The sequence below is a fragment of the Pseudonaja textilis genome, chromosome 1 (assembly GCF_049901715.1).
Source record: "Pseudonaja textilis isolate UNSWEBS1 chromosome 1, rPseTex1.2, whole genome shotgun sequence".
In the NCBI taxonomy this organism is placed as follows: Eukaryota; Metazoa; Chordata; class Lepidosauria; order Squamata; family Elapidae; genus Pseudonaja; species Pseudonaja textilis.
Window position 1 is genome coordinate 21,009,236 of NC_141990.1, and position 18,614 is coordinate 21,027,849.

Consider the following 18,614-nt stretch of genomic DNA (forward strand, 5'->3'; position numbering starts at 1 on the left):
TAATTTTCAGGCTTTTTGCCTCTTACCTGGTTCATGTGACATTCACTGATCTGTAGTATTTATTTAAGAATATCTGTTCTATCTCTGAGTGCCACTTCTCTTTCAGTCTCTGCTTATGGCAGATAATTTTTGCTGGGCTATCAATCTCAAAGGAGGCACGGCTGTCTTTTCTTCCAAATGGGTGATCTGCCTAGTATCAGTGACAAGACAAATCACAATAATTAGGCACTTCTAAATGTACCCGGTTTCTAGCTGTATAAGTGCTTCTAGTTTAATTCAGTAAAGAAACTTGGAGAACGTTGTCTGATTGAAGTTGCCCATAATATAGATCTTTAAAGGAATAGGGGGAGGCAGCAGAACTGGTGTTGTTGTTGAGACTTGTTTTTGAAGCTATCTTGGCATTATCACATCTCATATGTGCTAAGAATTAGAATTTGAAGGTTCTAAGGACCATTGAGTTAAATGTGGGGCTTTTGTGGGAGAACAAGTCATAAAGGTATGTTTATAGATCTTGAGTATGCTGAAAGGAAAACAGAAGTTTAGAATATAAGTCTCTACTTCTAAGATAACAAAACAGGAAAGCAAGCAAAGATTTGAAGCCTTGATTCTAGGGAATCTATAAGCATAGAGTATATCCTTGACTTACAACTATTCATTTAGTGACCATTAAATTACAGCGGCACTTAAAAAATGACATGACTGTTTTTCACACTTACAATCATTGTAATGGTCACATGATCAAAAGTCTGCTGCTTGGCAACTGACAATTGCATGGTTACAGAGTCATGTGGTCACCATTTGTAACCTTCCCAGTCAGCTTCCGACAATAGGAATAGCACTTGGACTTATATACCCCTCCATAGTGCTTTATAGCCCTCTTTAAGTGGTTTACAGAATCAGCCTATTGCCCCCAACAACCTGGGCACATCAGGTTGTTTTGAACATCATTTTACCAACAGCGGGAGCATGGAAGGCTTAGTCAACCTTGATCCAGTGAGAATCAAACTGCTGACAGTTGGTAGAGTTAGCCTGCAAGACTGCTTTCTAACCCTGGCGCTTCTATGACTCTCAAGCAAAGTCAATGGAGGAAGCCAGATTCACTTAACAACCACATTTCACTTAACAATTGCCGTGATTCATTTAACATCTGTGGCAAAACAGATTGCAAAAGTGAGGCACAACTAACTTACTGTCTTGCTTAGCAATGGAACTTTTGGGCTCAGTTGTGGTTGTAGGTTGAGAACTACCTGTTATAATAGGATCATAACCTGTAGTAAGATGTGCAGCCAATTAATTTGGTAAATTAAACAAATATTAACTAACATCGGAATATAAGAAAATATAAGAGAAGGCTGTATTCTAAACCTACAGTACTACAGGCTTTTCTTTCTAGAGTAGCCAAATAAATACTAGTATAAATGCTAGTGTAAAGAAGTGCATTACAGAGCTTTGGAATTTTGCATTCTTTTCCCAACTACTCAAAGCCTTGCTTGATTATTACTCTGATTGATGTTGCCACGCAGCAGCTGGAATTCTGAGAGCTGAAGACCACACCTGACATTGAGTTTTGAACCTAATGCCTGGAAACTCTAAATCATCCTCTGGATTCACATATTATGCTATATGATGGTTTATATAGTAACAATTTTTAATTCAGCCACAAAAAACACTCTAAAGCATAAATCATGGCTGACCAGTTAAAACTGCAGGATGAATTCATACTAAGCACAAGCAAATAAACCATGTTATAACAGCAAAATGGGTAAATCCTGCTATTTTGTTGGAGATGAACTTGAAGAACACAAAAAACCCCTAACTTCTAATTTTCTTAAAGGCCAAAATTATGTAATTTGAATTTTGCACTTATCATGAGAGGCTCTGGAATTTCTGTTTTTCACATAGTTGAGATCATGTATTTAGAGTACCTCAGGAATAGAGATTTTTTTTCACACTCGGATGTCCTTATTATTTATCTATTCAAAATTGATTCTGTACCATTGCAGATGAAATGGAAAGGAAAAGACCTGTTTGACCAGGTGTGTCGCGCATTGGGGCTGCGAGAATCCTGGTACTTTGGTCTCTGGTATTCTATCAAAGGAATGGGCATTTGGTTGAAGATGGATAAAAAGGTTTGGAATCTAAACTTTCATTACAAAACATTACTCATCAAGTTGGAAAGACCTAAAGATATTCTAAAAGTTTCCTTCAGAGATGGTCAGCTTATTTTTATTATTGTTGTTGTTGTTGTTATTTGGCTCAGGGATCTCTGTTTTGAGGAGGGCCTTAAGGAGCCAGGCCAGGCAAAGGAGTTGGCTGTTTTGAGAGCATTTGAATGAATAAGGCAGCTTACCTTTGATGTAAAAAAAAAAGGAAAATGCACCACACCATCACAATTGTAATGGTGAAATTGGGTATGTGTTTAATGAGGTCAGAAGACCTGACAGACAGAAGACCTGAAAGCAGACAGACACCATCTATGCCAATCCTTGATTTACAATGACAATTTGTAAATGTAAATGGTGGTTAGGCCAAAAACCACATGTGCACATTCATATTCATGTGCATATTCAAATTACATTCCCCCTACCCCTTTAGCTAATTAAAATCCTCTTTGCCTCTAGACTGGAATATGAATGTAATCAGAATGCTTCTATACCAAGGACTCATCATTTATCTTAACTTTTCTATCCTTTGTCTTTCACTGAAATTGTCTGAAGAAAGGAAGTACTATATAGGGATTACATTAGCATCGTTGACAAGATCTTTCTCCTTTTACTTTCCCCCAGGACTAAAAAAAAAGGGGGGGGGGAGAAGGGGAGAGATATATGTGAAATGTATCAGTTCATATGCAAAGGGAGATGGGAAACAATGGGAAAGATTAAGACATTTACATTTGTAAATCTGAAATGGTTTGGGACTGGAAAATGTGGAGGAAAGCCTTCCTCGATTTTGTTATTTCCCTTTTTTATTGGTAATAAAGGGCAAGGATCAGAACATAAAAACGCACCCATCTGAATGCATCTAAATATGGGAAAGTTGAAAAGCAGTTGTAAATTAAAGTAATTTCCCTACATGGCTATTGATGCTAAAAAGTTGCTACAAGCACATGTGAACCAGCAATGGGTGAGGTGCAAAAGAGTCCTAGGTGACATTGTGAATTCATGGCAAGAAACAATGGCTTTGGGCTTCTGCTTTGCCAAACATGCTTTTCCCAATCGGAGGTGTTTAGTTGTTCTGGTTGCTTTTTTCAAACAGGTTTTAGATCAGGATATTCCCAAAGAAGATCCAGTGAACTTTTGTTTTTTGGTGATGTTTTACCCTGAGAAGGTTGAAGAGGAGCTTCTGCAGGAGATCACCCAACACCTCTTCTTTCTGCAGGTCAGAAGGTATTTCTTTTATTCAGAATTGGCTTTGAGATGTCATGGTTGTCTTTTGAACATCATCATTATGTTTAACCATCTGTGATCCTCCTCTTCCATGGGGTACCCCTTAGGTTAGTGCCAACTTTAGAGTTTTAGGATTAATTGAAAGCAAAGGGGTCTTCAGTGGGTTCCTCTTTCAGTTTTGAACTTGTTACTCCTTAGCCGATTTGTTGTTGTTGATGATAATTTATTTATTTGCCATTTCTTTCTGGGCCCAATCCACCAAGGGGAAGAACACCAAAAGAGAACAAGGGATGCTGTTCCCTTGCTTCATTCTGGCAGGCTCATAGAAATTCAGTGAGCGTGGAACCAAAAAGCCTTGGGAAATGACAGTAATACCTTTGTTGGATTATATATCATGTCTGATTTCCACAATACTGTCTTCTGATATTAGCCTTGTTTTCTGTTTTTAAAGGCTTGCATAATTTGCAAGCCCTTTCCCTTTAATTAATTGTTGCTCATAGATCCAAGTAGCTTAATGTGCTTTTTTCAGAAGTCCTGTCCTTTTGGAAAGGCCTCAAAATTTATATAACTAAAAGAGGATTATAGCAAAAGGCCAAATGAGAGAAAATGGACTATTTTAAATCACTAAAATAGCCATACTACCATCACCAGCCCTGATAGTCACAAAACATCAGTACTTTTTCATTTGTATGTGTGCGTGTAACCCACTTTCTACCATGTCTTTTATGCTAGTCCTCCAAACAATTATGGGGAAGTAGATGGAGGTATCAAAAAATATCCTACTGTCCTAAGGGAATCAATATGTGATGATTTATGATCAAGAAATAGACTGGGGAATGTTAGCAGTTGAAGTTCACACATTGTAAAGTTGCTAAGGTTGAGAAATGCTACATATGTGAGATGAAGAGATTCTGGCATTCAACTCTCACCCCCAACTTTAAATTGTTTTAACACCCCTCCCCTTTTAAGCAATCACCTGACTCTGCTGCAACCGATATGGAAAACTTTATATTATGATGTTCTGTCAAAATCTATCAAAACTTTTAGGTGAAATCATATTATGTAGTTCTTAAACACATGTTTGAGCAGCTCTGCATTATTCCTTACTTATAGGTACTTTGATGTAATTTGAAGCTGTAAGGATATTGTTTGCCAAAAGCTGTGCAGAGGGACTCCTTGTCCTTTGTAAAAGTTGCATCTCTTGCCTTTATTTGCCAGCCTATGGAAGTGTGAAAATGTCATGCAGGTGTAAGGCGAAGGCTGTGTGCAGTGTGAGTGGGCAAAATGACCTGCATGCTCCAGTCCAAGAAGCTGGCGAAGGGAGGGAGTGGATCCAGAAAACATTTATTCATTGATTAAAGTATTTATAGCTCACAAAAGGATCTCAGGAAAAGCTATCATCCATAAAACAAGCAAAGTGAAATAAAAATGAGCGACACCTTAAAAATTTAAAAAGAGAAATAAGCACAATGCAATAATGAAAAGAAACAGATTTTTAAAGGGACAAAATGGTATATTTAAGTCAGCCCTTAGGTGAAAAGCCAGCCAGGATTTCATCTGGCATTGAAAAGCAAATATTTTTGTGTGCCATCATGTTCTGCAGGAAAAGGAATTACTTGGAGCCATACTCTATTTCATTGAGGGGTGCATCAGGGTTGTGTTTGACCTGGGGGAGGGCGTGGCCATGGGGGATTGGCCAGCATTGACATTGCTCATGTAGGGGGGTGCCTGTGGCGGCCCGAGCACTCTGCCAACGAAAATGTGCTCCTGGGCCCTGTTTTCAGCCACAATGGCCTCCTGCAGCCCTCTGCCAGCGAAAATGGAGCTCGGGGGAGGGGCAAGCTTTGTTTTCTCTGGCAGAGGGCTGCAGGAGGCCGTCCCGGCTGAAAACGGAGCCTGGGACGGCTGCTCACGGCCCTCCCAACAGTGGTGGGATTCAATTTTTTTTTTACTACCGGTTCTATGGGTGTGGCTTGGTGGGCGTGGCAGGGGAAGGATACTGTAAAATCTCCAGTCAGAGGTGGTATTTGCTGGTTTTCCAAATTACTCAAAATTTCTGCCACTGGTTCTCCAGAACTGGTCAGAATCTGCTGAATACCACCTCTGCCTCCCAAGCTCTGTTTTCACTGGCAGAGGCACCTTCACTGTTTCCAGGGTGGCCCTGTGTAGCAGATCTAAGCACCCCGTGGACCTCATGCAGCCCATGGACCTTGAGTTTGACCCCCTTGACTTAGGGTATCAAAAAAAGCAAACCCTACCCCTATTTGATCATTATCAGTCAGAGTGGGGTGCTGGATTTCACAAACTAGTTTAATGTAAACAGCTAAAACCCTGAACAGATGCTTCTGTTATTTCCTTGGAACTAACTTTTCTTTTAGGAAACTTTTCTTTGGAAGAGTTGATCCAGTAGATAGGATCAATTTCCTGGCGGGTTTCTGCTTTTCACCATTGCCTTAACAATTATGTGGGTTGAGCTAGTTGGAAAGAAGGCTGTTTCTCCTTTCCTTTCCGTTCATTTTCTTTTAATCTCCCTGAAAGCTACATATTTTTTTGCAGTTCCTTCAAACTTGCCTTGGCTTGTTCCCCTTGGAGGAATGTAGTTTGGGGAATTTTTTTGCCGTTCCAAAAGAAACATAAAAGAGGAAGGCAAAGCAACACGCTTGAACTTGCTGGGTTTCTTAACATTAAAATTTAGATTTGCAGTATAATTGGGGTAAAAGTGAGACAATAACATATACAAGCATTTGTATACTTACAGTATGACATTCAACCTACTAAAATGTATTGAACCATTTGCTTGGTTTAATAATGCAAAGTTATTATGTAGAAGGCAGTTCCCCTGATTGCAGGAGGAATGAGAAAGTCACAGTGTTTAGTCATAGAGATCAGCCCAGTAACTTTGGCCCAGGGATTTACATACTTAAATAAATTTGATTTTCCGGTTGACTTCTTTAGGCTGTCCCCTTTTCAGACTTTAGAAAGAGACCTGAGTTTTAATTATTTTAATTGCCACTAATCATTATTTCTATACTGGATTCTAAAAAGAACCCAGAATGGCTACAACAAATTAGTAGGAAAAAAATTAAATAAAACCAACAATATTTAAAACATTAAATCCAGAAATCTATACAGGGCTCATTTAAAAAAGCAAAAAAAAAAAAATAGTAGTAGAACACCCAACCACAACTCAGTTTGATCCTGGCACAGTTATTCCATAAATGCCCGAACAGCTATTTGCTTGCCTTCTAAAATACAGTTTAGAAATCAACTTATCTTTCTAGGCAGAGATTCTGCAGTCTTCTGGTACTATAGCCTTCTATGTTTCAGCGAAAATAAGGGTGTTTTCCACCATATGCTATATTAAACATCCCAATTAAAAAAAGCAGCTACCAAAATGAACAAGAAATGAAGAGAAATAAACTCAAACTTTATTAAAAAGACAGGAGTCAGAAAAGGGAGAGATAAGATAGGGTGAGGGAATAGATTATACAGAATTGGGAACTCTAGCCATCTGATCATGTTATCTGATTACAGTTCCCATAGGAGAGTAATGCTGAAGCTTGAAATAAAATTGTCAATGGCACAAAAGGTATAATGGGAACTTCCCTCTCTCTTTTTTTCTCAAATTGCTAACATTCAAAATAACAAAATATTTTTTTTTTGCTTGATGGTTCATTCAGAACACACAAAAGAAGAACACAACATAATGCAGCATTGTTTTCTGGAGTTTACCAGGCCGTGTTTATGGGACTGAATAGAATGTTTAAGCTTGTCCAAACAACAGTGACCCGAAGAGTATTTGAATGAGCCCCTACATGCAAATACAGTGTGTCTCAGAAAGATAAAAAACCAAAGCAAGCACAGGAATTGTTTTCAAGCCTTCTTGTTGGATTTTGAAGAAGCTTTTAGCTGCTCTGGAAAATAGAATTCTGGATTAGATGGATCTTTCATCTGATTTGCTAGATTTTTTCCCTTGATTAATCCTGATACTCTATATTTCTATGGTGGAAAACAAATCATAGTGGAGAATTATAACCTTTCTAATTTGCTTGCTCTATTGTGCTTTTCTCAGTATCTGGCTGATCGCTAATGAAACAGAAGAGTGGACTAAATAATCCCTTACTGATCTGATCTTCCAAATGGAAATTATGGTTTAGAATGTAGTAATTTATGCAGCATGCTTTAAAAGCATATGTAACTTGAATATTCTTGGTATTTTTCTGCATGTCTCTACAGCGGCCAACATTTCTTTTATTTATTTATTTTCACTCATAAACTCAGCTAATGGTTACATTTCAGGTGCCAAAACAAAGTCTGGGTGTCTATTATTTTGTTTTCAAGCTTTGGCTGAGTCTTAGATTTGTCTTCGTTTTTTTCCACCTTGTGACTTAGGTTAAGAAACAAATATTGGATGAAGAAATCTACTGTTCTCCCGAGGCTACAATTTTATTGGCATCTTATGCAGTTCAAGCCAAGGTGAGGCTTTATAATTGTTAGTTTGTCGCCTTTTATAACACATACGCACAGAGTGTTAATTAACACAGAAAAGCATCTGCTGAAGCTTAGCTAGAAATAGGAAGTGGTATATTTTTCTCCTCATCTGTCTCCTTTTTTAGTTTTTTTTTGCAGATTTCTTTAATGAGTACATCATTTAGATTTCAGGGGAGGTCAGTGGATTAAAATGCAGAGTGGAAATTGAAATAAACAAAAAACCACTGGAATAAAATTCAGTTTAGACTGCAGAGGGCATTCTGAGTACAGACAGTTCTAAACATATGATTGTTGCTTAGTGAAGTTATGGCGGATCTAGCAAACAATGCGTTTACTTAACGACTGTGGCTTTCATTTTACAATCACAGCATTCACTTTATGACAATGGCATAAAATGTTGTAAACTTGAGTCAGTCATGTGGGTGACCCATTATACGACCATCATGACTTATGATATATGGAACAGTCATAAGTTATGGTCTGCCTCTAAAGTGATAGTTTTTCTTCCCCACCCCCCTTTTTTCTTAATTAAAAATAATTCTGCAGCATGCATTTGAGGAATTCCTGCATAAAGTCATGTGGAAAGCTCCCCCTTCTAGAAGAATGAAATATTTTGGGAAATATTAAAAATGCAGAATATTATATTTCCTGAGAAACATAGAATAGAATTCTTTTATTGGCCAAGTGTGATTGGACACACAAGGAATTTGTCTTGGTGCAAATGCTCTCAGTGTACATAAAAAAAAGATACATTCATCAAGAGTCAAGAATAATAAGGTACAACACTTAATAACAGTCAGGGTACAATAAGCAATCAAATCATACTAGGAAAAAGTCAATATAAATTGTAAGGATACAAGCGACAAACTTACTGTCATACACTCACAAGTGGGAGGGGATGGGTGATAAGGAGTGATGAGAAAGTTAATAGTAATAGTAGTGCAGACTTTGTAAATAGTTGGACAATGTTGAGGGAATTATTTGTTTAGCAGAGTGATGGCTTTCGGGGGGGCGGGGGGGCGGGGGGGGGCGGGGGAAGAGCCTGACTGCTCTTAAAGACAGAAAGCAGACTGAGGCTTTCTTAATAGCCCCCAGAAGTATTTTGTGCCCATTAAGAAAGATTGGACCAGCCTATTCAGAAACAAAAGACCTTTACCTCCAGCCATGGAATTAAAAATTTACATTCTCCTCCACCCAAATTCTAAGAACAGGACATGACCATTTAGGATTAGCCCACTACTATTTAGCAGAAGACACATTGCACAATTTCCTAAGTGCATTTCAGATATTATACAACCCACCCACCCCCAGCAGCATTTCAGGACCTGTATAAAATCCTGGCATTCATCTAGCTAGTTGTTCAGCTGACCCAGGACTGCTGTTGTTTCTGTTCATCATTAAACTTTCTTTCCAATCAGACTCCATTTTATTTTATTCCCGGATTGGACCTGAACCAGATGGATTTTCCTTCCAAGAGTCTCTTCCTGACCTTTCCTCTTCCCTGAGCTGTCCTTCAGAAAGTTAAAGGGGTGTGTGTGTGTAGCTGTAACAGTTCCATCCTACCTTTCTTAGCACTGAACCGAGAGCTGCTATAACCACCCTTGCTAGTTACTGGCAGAAATCAGCCAGCTTTAGTCCAGAACTGAGTTAGATCAAATGAAATGAGGTAAAGTTTTGCCTTTCATTATCCTTAAATGTCTTTGGACATATAATATATAGTCCCAGTGAGATGTCATATTTGTCCCGTTATACTGCTAGTATATTAGGAGATGGCTGGGATTAAATTGTGGGACTCAGTGACACTACATATTTATTGATTGATTGATGAAATTTATACTCTGCTCCAATGTGTTACAACTCTGGAAGGTTTATTAAATGAATCTATAGACACAAATATCATCAGAAATCTGGAAAAACAAACAGCAATCAATAAAAAGAACCCCATAAGAACACTACACTCTGTTGCCCACGTTGTTACCCATTCTGATGCAAGATCTTGGCACTCAATTTCAATAGGGCTGATGGTTTGGCACCAAAGCGCATAATGTTTTGAGAAACCTGTGAATCATGATCTATAAAATTGGTTTAATGATTAAGGTATTATATACATCTATGCATTATTCAACAACCATTGTTATAAAAACTAAGGTTTATAGAGAATGGACAAGTCCAGCTTATGGACAAGCCCAACTTGGATGGTTTGTTTACAAACCCATACTACTAAATTATAGTTCTCTCTTTAAGAGGACATTAAGATATTCTTTTCCTAGTCATCGGTGCTTAAGCTACAGCTGGACCCCTGCTTAATTGTGTTGGTGGAGTTGACAACAAAATCGAAAGGGGATCCATCAAGAGTTATGGCACTGGATTCTTCTTGAGCTGTAAACTAGGGTATGTTTGGTACTAACTGGTTAAATTTCAAGCATATTTTGTCAGTCCTAAAGAACAGGAAGGTAAAATTCTCAGGAAAATGATTTCTGACAGGGTTTTTTTCCTCTCCTGTAGAATTATACCATCCTTCAGATTTCACTTGTAAAAATCTTTTAGAACTTTAGCCATTTTTAATGGTTATTTTATGATCAAATGATTCAGTGTTTTCTCTCTCTTTTTTTAAAGCGTTAATTTAGATCTTATACTATGCTGTTAATTCTTTGCATACGGTCTTCTGCTGTTGACTCATTTGATACTTCTTTCCCTTATAGTATGGTGACTATGACCCAAATCTGCACAAACCAGGTTTCTTAGCTCCAGAAGAGCTTTTGCCAAAAAGAGTAAGTGTTTTCACACTTTCCTGTCCTCCTGGTCGTGAACAGGAAACCTCAGTTACCTAAAATAGCAGAATTAGCCAGATAGGGAGCAACGGATTTGCATGATTCATAAAACAACTTCTTCCCAAAGACCAGCAATTTCTATTTGCCCTTTTTGGACAGATTGTTCCTCTCCTTGTTTTCTAGAGAGAGTGGGAAGTTTTAAAATTCTGATGCTCCTCAGTTCTCAAGCAACTATTGGAGAATGTGAATTCTTAACTATGAAGGAAAGTTTCTCCTTCGAGATATCTTCTCCAGAGAACTCCCGGGTAATGAGCTCAGAACTGAGTTATAATCTGATGTTGGTGTTTCTATTCTTCTTTCAGATAGAATCCAGACTGCTCTTCACAAAAGGGGAATTTATGACAAAATCAACCTAAAGTTAGCAGTGTTCTATTAAGTTGCCAACGAGCTGAAAGACTTCTGGAAATGGGAGACAGTTTGCTCAGGAGTGGGCTTCAAAAATTTTAGCAAAGGGTTCACTGCCCAGTTGCTGGGTGGGTGAGGCCATGGTGGGCGTGGCCTAGTGGGCCTCCTGCGCCATGGCAAGGGTGTTGTTGTTTTTGCCCTCCTTAAGCTCCAGAGGCTTTCCTCGAGCTTCCAGGAGGGTGAAAACGGCTTCCCTGGGCTCTGCAAGCTCTCTGGAAGCTGGAAACGGGCCCATTTCCGGTCTTCCCGAACTTCCAGGAGGCCCATTTTTTGATGTCCCCAAACCTCCATGCGCGCGCTGCACTTACCTGCATCCAAAACGGGCTGCCTGGGAGGGGCGGCGTGGGTGGAGCAGGGCCAGCCAGGAGTGGGATCTGGGGGTTCTCTGAATTACACAGAATCTTAGCTAGGGACTCTCCTGAACCCCTGCGAACCCCCAGCAGCACACCCCTGAGTTTGCTTCTAATCCTGCAACATTTTAAGTTATATACACTTCTGCAGGACTTTCCAGTTTGTCATACCTGCATGAACAGCCTTCTTGAGGTTTGAAAAATAAATACTTTTTCCACTGTTTTCTTTTTGTCCTTTATTTTTCTTTTATCTAGGTTCTCCGTCAATATCAGATGACGCCTGACATGTGGGAAGAAAGGATTACTGCCTGTTATGCTGGACACCAAGGAATGGCCAGGTACTGCAGCACCCTTTGCTTGTAACTGTAGTTTGGAAAAAAAGGACTCACATCCATTAGCATCTGGTATGCTGGGGAGGGCAGTGACACACTTTCTGCCCCTTCCAAATTTGTGTGCAACACTGTGATGCAAGTTACACTCCTTCCATATTTTTGTGCAACATCATGACAAAAGGACAAAGGGCAGGGTTTCAGTTTCTATCGATTAAGGCATCAAGCTAGAAACAAGGAGGCTGTAAGTTCTAGTCCCACCTGTGGGATGAAAGCTGGCTGGGTGACTTTGGGCCAGGTGGCTCTCAGCCCAACTCACCTCACAGGGTTATTGTTGTGGGGAAAATAGGAAGGAGTTCATGGTGTTGAGTTATTTATAAAAATAATAAAAGTAGGATAAAAAAAATCAGGATGTCACAATACACATTTCATGACTTTGACACTCTGCCCATATTCATTTATTCTTTCCATGGAACATATTAGAAGCCAACCCTAACCCTTGAATTCACTTCTTGACACAAAGTTTGATCGAAACAGGTGGGAACTCAGAAACTCATGTTCTCTCATCACTCTGCTCCTGGTTGTTGATCTCACTGCTAGGCAAGATGGGCGGCATACAAATTTAATAAGTCAATAAATAACTAGTTTTTTCAGCACTTCATTTAAAGTACTGGTTCCAGTCTTTTTAAGAGTAAACGCAACATGTCTGCTTAAAAATGATCTTTTTCGAGAATCTGACCATCACTGTTTGTGGCCTGCTCTGTCCAAAGCTTTTAGATGTTTGACAGATTGTCCCAAGAGCAGAACCTTTTACATAGCATTATCAGGACTTCAAAATATCCTTCCAGAAAAGGCATTTTTCAATTGGGGATCATTTAGCTGAATGTAAAACTTGTCCCAGCATATTTCCAATTTGTTTTTGATGTGCCAAGTGAAGCTATTTCTATGTCATGGTGGAATTATTGGGTCTGTCATCTGCACCCCTATAACTGTCTGGTTTGCTTCTGAAACCCAACAAGACAGACACAGGCTTCAGAGAGTAATTAGGACTGCAGAAAAAACAATTGCTACCAACCTGCCTTCCATCGAGGACTTGTATACTGCACAAGTCAAAAAGAGGGCTGTGAAAATATTTACTAAGCCCTCACATCCCAGACAAAAACTGTTTCAACTCCTTCCCTCAAAACAATGCTAGAGAGCACTGCACACCAGAACAACTAGACACAAGGACAGTTTTATCCCGAACGCCCTCATTCTGCTAAACAAATAATTCCCTCAACACTGTCAAACTATTTACTAAGTCAGCATTACTATTATTATTAATCCTTCCATCCTTCCTTTCATTCATCCCCTCCCACTTATGACTGTATGACTGTAACTTTGTTGCTTGTATCCTAACAATTTTTATTGACTGTTTCCTAGTATGATTTGATTGCTTTTTGTACCCTTATGACTATTATTAAGTGTTGTACCTCATGATTCTTGACTCTTGAAGAATGTATCTTTCTTTTATGTACATTGAGAGCATATGCACCAAAACAAATTCCTTGTGTGTCTAAACACACTTGGCCAATAAAATATTCTATTCTATTCTATTCTATTCTATTCTATTCTATTCTATTCTATTCTATACCACTCCACTCCACTCCACTCCATTCCACTCAAATTGTCCCATCTACTCATGTGATTTTTTATAGAGGCTATAGTGCAACTTGTAAACCACTTTGATTAGCAATGGTAATAAGGCTAGACAAAAGTATTTCACAGTCGGTAAATACAGCCTGGGGTGACAGTAATATAGATCAATGTTTCCTTTATAAAACAAGAATAATCCTTTCCAAGTCTTTTTAAAAATAAATATCCCATTCTTCTAGATACGAAGCTGAGATGAACTATCTTAAAATAGCACAAGACTTGGAGATGTATGGGGTTAATTATTTTCCAATTGCTGTAAGTATGTATGATTTTTAATGCATCTGATTCAGATTTTTCTGACAGTCCCAGATGTTTGATTGTAAATCCTTTGTGCCCCAGCAATATTGCCAGTAAAAAAAAGGGGGGTTATAGGTGTCATTCATAAATTTTGAGAGTCTCATCAGCATTGCCTGTTGGGACCTGGAGCAATTTGCCTGACTTAAAAAGTGTTCTCTGTTTTAAAATGCCATGACTCTTAAGCAGATCTTTTGGTCTTACATTTTTCAATGTGTATTCATGTTAGATAACATAAGCGTAAATTCTAGTTTATAGATGCCCGATGTTTGACTCTTTTGCATGAAGCAATGGGGAAGCAGCTACCAAGGGGCAAAAGTACTGGTTATGTACTTCATTGTAGTTGAGCTGCAGTAAGGATAATTAAATAAGACAATAAAATTCCCAGTTAAGGCAGGTGTTTACAGATATAGGTAGTCCTCAACTTATGACCACAATTGAGCCCCAAATTTATGTTGTTAAGTGAGAAATTTTTAAAGTGAGTTTTACCCCATTTTATGATTTTTCTTGTCACATTTGTTAAGTGAATCACTGCAGTTTTAAATTGGTAACATGGTTGTTAAGTGAAACTGGTTTCTCCATTGACTTTGACTCCTGAATCCAGCAACTGTCATAAATATGAGTCGGTTGTCAAGAATCCAAATGTAAATCCATGTGACTATGGGGATGCTGCAACAGCCATAAGTGTGAAAAATGTGCATGAATCACTATTTTCATTGCCGTTGTAACTTTGAATGGTTACTAAGCGAATTGTTGTAAGTCAAGGACTACCTGTTGTAAGTCAAGGACTACTTACAACCATTAATTTACCAACTGTTTGAAGTTAGAACAGCACTGAGAAAGAGTCACCTAAACTGCAAGATGGGAAAGGAAGGAAGGAAAAGAAAGAAAGAAAGAAAAAGAAAGAAAGAAAGAAAGACTTACAATCAGTTCTTGCACTTACAGTACAGCTGTTGTAGTGTTCCTGTAATGACCCGGGGTGGGATACAAAATAAACACAGTCACAAAAACAGCTGAAGCCCCTTTTATTCCTTCATTTTGCTTCAAAGCTCCAAATATCGTGGACTGGAGACAAAAAAACTCCCCCACAAGCAGTTACGAAAAGGAGGAAATGCCGTTTAAATTATAAAGAGTAAAAACAACACAAACCACACTGAAGCAATTAAGGGAACCAGGCAAGATAAGGGCTTGAAGACGTCCACAGATATCAGAACCCACACACTGGGAAGGACGCCAAACTCAGAGAGGAACGACAGACTAGAGATCTTTCCACACTTTGTTTCCAGCACTGGCCCATACGCATGTCCGTCCTTTTAACCAGTTCTCACAGCTGCAGCCCATGAAGAGGATCAAGGCCCTTTCTTCCCCCGTAGACCACACCATTCACGTCTCTCCCTTATCCTCTCCTCTACTCGTGCCCTAGGATGGAGAGGGGATCGGCCTGGGTCTTCCTCTGCCTGCCCAGCCTCCTCCACAACCTCCGGAACCACACTTCCACTCTCTGTTGGCTATTCCTCCTCTCCCTCAGAGTCAGACTCCAACAGGGGCATGACAGTTTCCATCATCATGTGATCAAAATTTAGGTGCTTGTCAACGGGTATGCATTTACGATGTCTGCAGTGTCCTGGAGTCACGGATAACCATTCCCAACCAGCTTCTCGCAAGCAAAGTCAACGGGGGAATCTGGATTCACTTAACAACTATGTGATTCACTTAACAACCTTGGCAAATAAGGTGGTAAAATTGGGCATGACTCAGTTAACAACCACCCTGTTTAGCAATAGAAATTTTGGTCTTCATTGTGGTCATAAGTCGAGGAATATCTGTGCCATGAACCTGGAACTATGAAATGTGCATTTTAGGTCTAATTACCGTATATACTTGAGTATAAGTTGACCCGAATATAAGCCGAGGCACCTAATTTTACCACAAAAAACTGGGAAAACTTATTGACTCGAGTATAAGCCTAGGGTGGGAAATGCAGCAGCTACTGGTAAATTTCAAAAATAAAAATAGTTACCAATAAAAACTTTCACTAGGACAGTTAATAAGTTTGATGTTCACAATTTCCTCTTTGAAAGAGACCAGTAAATAGGGAACAAGAAGATGAAGAAAAAGAAGTGTGTTTTTTCACACTTTTCACACTGCAGTGAACAAAAATGGCATCATAGGAACAGGCTTATTCTCAGTCCAAAGGTTTGTTTCTGATTTCTTCCCTGATTTAAGGGAAATTTGGGAAACGATCTCACTATCAAGAAAGGTTTAATTGATTCACTAACCCAAAAGAAGAAGATGATGACAGTGGGAGGCAGGAGTCACTCTCTCCCTTGCAAGAAAAAAGCAAGAGCCGTTCTTAGGATCTCTCTCTCTCTCTCTCCCCGGAATACAGTCAAGCCCTTTCCAGCATGCACGATCCGCCGCTGCCGCTTTGCACCTTGCAAATGAAAAATCCCGGGGTTTTTGCATTTGCAAGGTCCAAGCGGCAGAGGCGGTTCGCACGTGCTGGAAAGGGCTTGACTGTATTCCGGAGAGAGAGAGAGGTGGGGGGGATCATAAGAACGGCTCTTGCTTTTTTCACCAGCCCCGGGCACTGGGGGCTTGCAAGGGAGAGAGTGACTCCTGCCTCCCACTGTCATCATCATCATCTTCCTTTGGGTTAGTGAATCAATTAATTTGGGAAACGATCTCACTATCATGAAAGTCAGCGTTCTCTGCCCGTGGGGCGTTTGGAAGAAAATGCCCCACGGCATATCCACGTGCGTGTAAGGGGAATCAGAAATCCCCGTGTTCAACGCCTAGCATGGCAGAAGAGAAAACGCAGCTGTGAGCAAATACTGGGAAAACCTGATTGATCAGAAGGAAGGAGGCAAAAGAGGGAGGGGTGGTGGTGGACGGAGGTCCCACTGGTATTTGTGAAACACTCGGTCGGCAGCGCTTAAAGTCAACGTCCTCGCTCCCACCCACCCACCCAAAGCCACGAAGTCCCCCAATCGCGCAGCCCAGAATCGCCCTCCCCTCAGGGGGCAGCAACGACGCCCAGCATTTCCCAAGAAAAGAAGCTCCGCGTGCAATGAAAGCGCCCTGGCTCTAGGCTCGCGGGCTCAAAAAACAATGCAAGCCGAGGTGGCTTCTGCTCCGCTGGGCTTCGTTTCCTCAGCCCCAGCTGCTTTCAGTCTGCTCGGGAGGAGGAGGCGGCGGCGGAGGAGGTGGTAGTGGTGGCTCGCGTTGTTTTCTGAGCCCGCGAGCCCAGAGCCAGGGCGCTTTCATCGCACGGCGGAGCTGGTCTCGGGAAACGCCAGGCGTCATTGCTGCCCCCTGAGGGGAGGGTGATTCTGGGCTGCGCGATTGGGGGACTTCGTGGCTTTGGGGGGTGGGTGGGAGCGAGGACGAACGGAGTCTGCGAAGTGGGGCTTGCCTGCCCTTGCTGGCTGCCTCTGCTTCCTTAGGGGCGGGGAAGAGGGCTCATCTGGACCAAGGGTGAGTCTCCCCCTCAGGATCTTCCGTCACTTTTGCCTTCTCCCTATGTCTTTCCTCTGTTAAAATCCCCCACCACCACTTATTTTCGGGCGGATAGATTTCGTGTCTGAGCATTCTCACATGACGGTGGGTCTTTCCCCCCCAAAAAACAGTTTAAAAAAGAAAAAAACAATATATCCTCATGCAAGAACTTTTCTGCTTCCAAGTACCCCCATGCTTACAAGTTGCAAAGGAAACAAGGAAGCAGGGAAGCGGCTGCCCAGCTCCGGAGCTCCACACCATTTTTTTTTCAGAGGGGAATCAGTCACTCGAGTATAAGCTGAGGGGTTTTTTTTCAGCACAAAAAATGTGCTGAAAAACTCGGCTTATACTCGAGTATATACGGTAAGTTGTAATTGGTTGATGTCAGACAGTGAATATATTAACCAACAAAGGAGAATATTTATAGCTCAGGATTGAAATGAGGGATCCTTGGTGCTCTCTCAAGTGGGTTGTTTTCTTGTAGATGTCTCATTTACCCAAATAAAATGATATCATCAGTGCACAAGATGTATATATTGATTTTAATCTTGGACTTCTCTGCAGCAAAAGAAGAATCATACAGACTTCCTGCTTGGGGTAGATGCCAAAGGGATTCATGTCTACAGCATCAATAACCGCTTCTCTCCTAACAAGTCTTTTGAGTGGAGCAGCATCCAAAATATTTCTTATTCTGATAAAGAGGTAGGTGGATGTGCCATGGCAGCAGTCCCCAAGCTTTCTGGCCTTGCAGATCAGCAGTGCGGTGGCAACAGGGGAGGGAGAGGGGATGATTTTTCATTGCATTTTTGCTACATATTTATGAAAAACATAAAACTGTTTTTTCTATTATGCCTATTTTTTATTATTTTGTTAGAATGGTTGTTTTTAATGCTATAGAACTTCCACGGGTCTCCAGTGGAAGCACATTTTGTACAGATGCATCGGGGTGGGATTCAAATTTTTTAACAACCGGTTCTGTGGGTGTGGCTTAGGTGGTGGGCATGGCTTGGTGGTCATGTGACTGGGTGGACATGGCTTGGTGGTCATGTTGGCTGGGCGTGGCCAACTCAACATCACTCACATCGAGGCATGCATCTCCTAGTCTGGCCTCTCATGACTGCGGGGATGCTGCAACAGTCATAAGTGTGAAAAAAGGTCATAATTCACTTTTTTCAGTGCCATTGTAACTTTGAATGGTCACCTCGCAGAAGCAAAGTACCAGCAAAGGAGGGGAAAAAAACTTCAGAGAAGTTCTTGAGACAGGAAGTCTAGTCCTCCCAAGAATGTAATAAGTGTTAACGAAGAGGCAGTTTCTATAAGCAACACCAGAATATT

The 18,614-nt window shown here is 40.5% G+C and overlaps 1 protein-coding gene across 2 annotated transcripts in view; it reads left to right on the forward strand.

Annotated features, from left to right (window-relative positions):
* LOC113441557 (merlin-like) overlaps positions 1–18,614 on the forward strand; it is a 31,434-nt gene that overhangs the window by 3,145 nt on the left and 9,675 nt on the right. For both annotated transcript variants that reach the window (XM_026708615.2, XM_026708614.2), the window contains exons 3-9: positions 2,004–2,129; positions 3,256–3,378; positions 7,779–7,862; positions 10,580–10,648; positions 11,719–11,801; positions 13,667–13,742; positions 17,844–17,981. In XM_026708615.2, coding sequence (XP_026564400.1) covers positions 2,004–2,129; positions 3,256–3,378; positions 7,779–7,862; positions 10,580–10,648; positions 11,719–11,801; positions 13,667–13,742; positions 17,844–17,981 — 699 coding nt within the window. The remainder of the gene's footprint in view (positions 1–2,003; positions 2,130–3,255; positions 3,379–7,778; positions 7,863–10,579; positions 10,649–11,718; positions 11,802–13,666; positions 13,743–17,843; positions 17,982–18,614) is intronic.